The following is a 5,598-nucleotide window of genomic DNA, read 5'->3' as shown; positions in this document are numbered from 1 at the left end:
GTTTTCATTTGCTGAGGTGGAGCGTCGTCAGCAGTACCTTGATAAGCTGAGAGGAGAGGCTGAAGTATTGAGGCTACTGGTGGAGGAGTGTCTGGATTATGATCCTGCTGAGAGAAAGGGGGCTGCAACCCCTGTGAAAACATTATGGGGGCTTAGCCACCCTAAAGTTATCTATAGCTGTGATGGAGAGCCTAGCTCAATAGTATCAATAATTTAGATACTATAATAGAGTAGTCAAGATTGAAGTATATACTCTAATAGAGCAGTCACAGTATTCTTAGAGGAGCAGTGTAGCAAGCTATGTATGTGCTGCCCCTGAGAAATAGACCGTTTTACCGTAAAGTTGTATTAACAACTTTCAAGTGTAGTACAATAAGCACATGCTAAATTTATAATTATGAGCATAAGTAAGCATGTTTATCACTGCAATGACTCCTTCATAATTAACTCTTCTATATTCAGTAGTTGCATTGTGCTCAATAAGTAGACAAACTGCCAGGTCTTTCATTTCTTATTCCAGCTCCTGCATACATTTCCCAGGTGTTGTTACACAGAGCAGTCCAATGCATATGGACCTGTGACAAGTAGAAATCAATACAACAGGATAAATGTATTCTTTGGACAATAAAATTCACTAATGTGTTCAAGGAATTATTCAACCATGCACATCTCCTTACAAAGTACTTGCAATTAGGAAATATTCCAGCATAATAAAAAGCATAATAGACTGAAGTGCTATGCTGCATAATGCTAGCATATTAGGTGGATATTTCAAGCTATGGAGCTTAATTCCATGAAAATACATTGCTACTCTCCAATAGAACAGTCAGTGCATAGATGCTGCAAGCTGAGCACTCAAATGCATTGGAGATTGATACTCTCTAATAGAACAGTCACTTTTAGTGAAATAATCTAACAGAACATTCACTGATTAAAATGTTCAAAGATAATTGTCAGAATTGTTGCTAACCTGGCTAAGAGCATAATGCAAGCATAATGGGAACATCTGATGAGCATAATAGGTGAAAATTTAGGGAAATTCCTGAAAGAATTTTGGGCAAAATTTTGAGCATATTTGACTCAGACCTACTTGCAATTGAATGTAAAAAGTTCTTTAATTAGCCCATACAGACACAGATTCCATCTGGATGTATGCCCCAGGGCTCTGAGACAGTACTTTGGGTGTCACTTTAAAAATAAAGCAGTTTGTGATTGCTCTATTAGAATGATTAAGAGCACGTTGATCTTTTGCTACAAGAATTTACCACCAAAACTGGGGGACCATGCATGGCCTGTGGTTCCTGTAAAGTTCCAATAAGATACACCAAATCATATAGATCAGAAAAGATACATCACAACTACAAACGTGCTCACTATGTATTACAGGTTACAACAATCAAAAAAACGTGCGCATGCGTGCTGTAGGAAAATCTAAATATAGTACAACTCCCCCTACTACACAGCAGAAAAAAAAAAGTCCAAACTGCTCATAGCTTAGTGTTTCACAAAATCTTGATACCTCGCTGGAGTACGGATAGTTCGACCTCTTGAGGTTTGCGAAAACTCCTGAGCCTGTGTCTCACTAGGGTCTTCCACTACAGATCGTTCCGCCGGTTGCATAGCAATGTCGTCGTCATCATCTGTGTGTACTGATGCTGCTGGCTGCAAGGAACCTTTTCTGAGATGCCTACGATTTCGGCGAAGTTCTTGGCCACCAGGTACTCTCACAATGTACGATCTCGGAGTGTCAGCCAGTCCCTTTACTGTTCCTGGAACCCATTTGTTACCCATTTGAACTCTGACAGCATCTCTGGGTTTCAGACTGGGGAGTTCCTTAGCACTTCTGTCATAATATTTCTTGTTCCTTTCTTGCACCTGTCTAGTGGCCTCAGTGACCTTTTTGGGATCAATCACTTGGGGAGCTAGTTGCTCTGACATGCATGGCAAGAGTGAGTTTAGTCTTCGATCCATAGATAATTGAGCTGGAGATCCAACATTGTTTATTGGTGTGTTACGGTATTCAAGTAGGCTTAGGTAGGGATCTCTCCCATCACTCTTAGCTTTCTTTATCAAGCGTTTGATTATTTGTACTGACTTCTCAGCCAATCCGTTTGCTTGTGGGTAGTATGGGCTGACAGTTACATGGTGGAAACCCCAGTTCTTACTGAATTCTTTGTACTCGCCCGATGTGTACTGTGGTCCATTGTCACTTTTGATTATTCTGGGTATGCCATGACGCGCAAATATTGATTTGGTACCCTCAATCACTGTTTTGCTTGTTGTGCTTTTGAGTTTAACAATCTCAATGTAGTGTGAGTAACTGTCTACAATGAGTAGGTAGTCTTCTCCCTCAAGGTGAAATAAGTCTGTCGAGACCAGTTCCCATGGCCGTGTTGGTGGTTCATCAGATATCATTGGCTCCTTAGTGTTAGATAACTGGTGCTGTGAGCATGTTTCGCATGTGGCTATTCGTTCCTCAATATCTCTTCCCATCCCAGGCCAGAAAAGAACATCTTTAGCCCTCCTTTTGCATTTGACTATGCCCATGTGGCTTGCATGGATCTTCTCAAGCATCTCTTTTCTCAAGCTAGTGGGTATCACTATTCTCTCACCCTTGAGGATAATTCCGTTAGCCTCACTCAGTTCTTCTCGAAAGTTCCAGTAGGCCCTTAGGCACTGGGGGACTTCTACCCGGTTGTTTGGCCATCCTAACCTGATAACACTTTGTAATTTGGTCATGACTGGGTCAGCCCTGGTTGCCTGCTGTATTGCCTTTAGCTTGGCATCCGACACTGGCAGATTGTTCAACACCATGTTCACTGCACAAATAAGATCCTCACTTAAGTTATCAGAGTTGGGTTCATCTTCCAGATAAGCACGTGACAGGGTATCAGCAAGTGTCATTTCTTTACCGGGTTTGTAAACTAGTGAAAATGAATATCTTTGGAGTTGCAACAACATCCTTTGTAGTCGGGGTGGTGCAGCCGATAACTGCTTCCTTGTGATGGCCTCCAATGGCTTGTGGTCAGATTCTACTATGACGTCTTTCCCATACACATATTGGTGAAACCTGTGGAAGGCAAACACAACTGCAAGTAACTCCTTTTCTATTTGTGTGTACCTTGTTTCTGTATCTGTGAGTGCTCTAGAAACGTACGCGATGGGCTTGGAGTCTTGTAGGATGACTGCACCAAGACCTGACTGTGATGCATCACATGAGATGGTGACGGGCTTGGTGACATCAAAATATGCCAGAACAGGGTGCTTTGATAGGACTTCCTTGATTTCCTGAAAAGCCTTTTCCTGGGACTCTTTACACTCAAAAATGATGTCTGACTTCAACAAGCTTCGGACTGGTTGTGTGATGGTTGACATGTTGGGGATGAATTTCGCCAGGTAGTTGATTGTTCCAAGCAACCTCTCAACACCCTTCTTGTCGCTTGGTGCTGGCATGTCTTTGATGGCTCGAACTTTTGCAGGGTCAGGTTTGACACCCTCAGCATTGAGAATATGACCGATGTAGGTCACTTCAGGGACTCCAAACAAACACTTATCTTGGTTTAAAGTGAGGTTGATTTCCTCGCATCATTTCAAAACTGCTGCAAGCCTACTGTCGTGTTCCTCCTGATTGGTTCCCCATACCAAGATATCATCAATGTCAGTCTCCACTCCAGGCAAATCACCTATAAGCTGGCACATTCGCTTCTGAAATACCTCTTGAGCTGATTTGATCCCAAATGGCATTCTCTGAAAACAGTAGCGACCAAAAGGACTGTTGAAAGTGGTTAACAGTTGGCTCTCTTCTGACAGAGGTATTTGCCAGTAGCCATGGTTGGCATCTAGCTTGGAAAAAATACTGGCTCCTGACAATCGAGTGGTGATGTCCTCTAGGGTGGGAAGTTGAAAGTGCTCTCGACGTATAGCATTGTTGAGATGTCTGGGGTCAAGGCAAACCCGCAGTTTTTTTTGTTTTGGGTTTCTCAACCACAACCAATGAATTTACCCAATCTGTGGGCCCATCAACTCTTCTGACTACACCCATCTTTTCCATGTCATCAAGTGTGTTCTTGAGCCGATCTCTGATGGCAACGGGTTGGTTTCGAGGAGGATTTACTACTGGTGTGATTGATGAATCTGTTTGTATGTGGTAGGGTGTTTTTAAACAGCCTAAACCCTTGAAAAGCTTTGGAAATTGTGCCACAGGGTGCTTGGTGTCATGGGCTATGTTTAAAACAATCTTGACAATGCCCAGATTTTGTGATGCTGCTAGACCAAGGATGGGGTCTTGTGTTGTGTCAACTACATAGAAGAGTAATGGTCTTTGTTGGCATGTGATACGGCTGCAGCCCACCACCTTGAGATTTCCACCACTATAGCCGGAAAGTTTTGTTGAGGATTTGGTGAGTGGTGGCTGGGTTTTCAACTTTCTGTATTATCTCAGTGGCAAAATGTTAACCTGTGAGCCAGTGTCGACTTTGAACTTAACTGCTGAGCCTTCAACTTGAAGTGTGGTATAACAATCACTAAGAGTGAGTTCTGTGTCATTTTTGATAGCATCAATAAAAAGTGATTCGGCATCATCTGAATCCGTGGGATCCTCACATTGTTCGATTGCATCTGTTGTGCGATTAGAACTTCTGCAGTATTTGGAGAAATGATTGAGCTTGTTGCACTTGTGGCAGCGTTTGCCATATGCTGGGCACTGCTTTCTATTGTGCACAGGACCACAACAACCACAAGGACGCCTTGGACCTTCTGTGAATTTCTTGGTATCTTTGGTGACTTCTCTTCGGAACCTGTGTGGTTTATTGCTAGACCTTAGACCAAACACTTCTCCACTCGTCTCAGCAATATACTTGGAGCTCTTCCTGGACTCTGCGTCCACACGACAAACGGAGATAGCCTTCTGAAGTGATAGATCGTCAATTCGTAATAGACGCTGTCTCACCTCTTCTGAGTTAGTTCCATAAACTATCCTGTCTCGAACTAACTGGTCTTCCAGGTCGCCATAGCCACAGTTCTTTGCAATGAGTCTCAACTCTGTCACGTATTGGTCAATTGTTTCTTCTTCGTCCTGTGCGCGAGTGTTAAAACGATATCGCTCGATCGTCACATTTTGTTTCGGCTTGCAATATGCTTCAAATTTGGAGAAGAGTATGTCAATCTTATCAGCTTCCTCCTCTCTGAGGGTCATTGTGTTGTATACGTCGCGACCAGCTTGGCCAATGGTGTAAAGAAAAAGCACTGCACTTTTCTTTTTCCGTATTCTTAGACATGGTTAGATCGATAAATAACTGCATAGTTTGCTTCCATTGGCGCCATTTTTCCGCTACAGTGGTACGTCCATTTGGTGATAGATCAAGTTCGTTAGGTGGTTTTAAGTTCTCCATAATCAGGAACGCTTTATTCGGCCACTTCTGACACCATGTAAAGTTCCAATAAGATACACCAAATCATATAGATCAGAAAAGATACATCACAACTACAAACGTGCTCACTATGTATTACAGGTTACAGAAAATTGCATTGTCTTTGCAACTACCGGCCATGCGCGGTTTGAGCATGCGCGTGTTTTGAATAATAAAATGCGTGCAATAC

At 42.7% G+C, this 5,598-nt stretch overlaps 1 protein-coding gene across 1 annotated transcript; it reads right to left on the bottom strand.

Moving 5' to 3' along the window:
• Nucleotides 1–4,432: 4,432 nt before the first annotated feature.
• On the bottom strand, nucleotides 4,433–5,194 carry LOC136263805 (uncharacterized). Its single transcript, XM_066058430.1, has one exon. It carries the CDS (start codon nucleotides 5,192–5,194, stop codon nucleotides 4,433–4,435), a length of 762 nt encoding a protein of 253 aa, XP_065914502.1.
• Nucleotides 5,195–5,598: the final 404 nt, after the last annotated feature.

Source organism: Dysidea avara, chromosome 8 (genome assembly GCF_963678975.1).
Source record: "Dysidea avara chromosome 8, odDysAvar1.4, whole genome shotgun sequence".
NCBI lineage: Eukaryota > Metazoa > Porifera > Demospongiae > Dictyoceratida > Dysideidae > Dysidea > Dysidea avara.
This window is presented reverse-complemented; position numbering and strand designations above follow the sequence as displayed.

Coding starts and splice junctions, on each gene's coding strand:
- LOC136263805 (XM_066058430.1), bottom strand. CDS start 5,194: ATGACCCTCAGAGAGGAGGAAGCTGATAAGATTGACATACTCTTCTCC.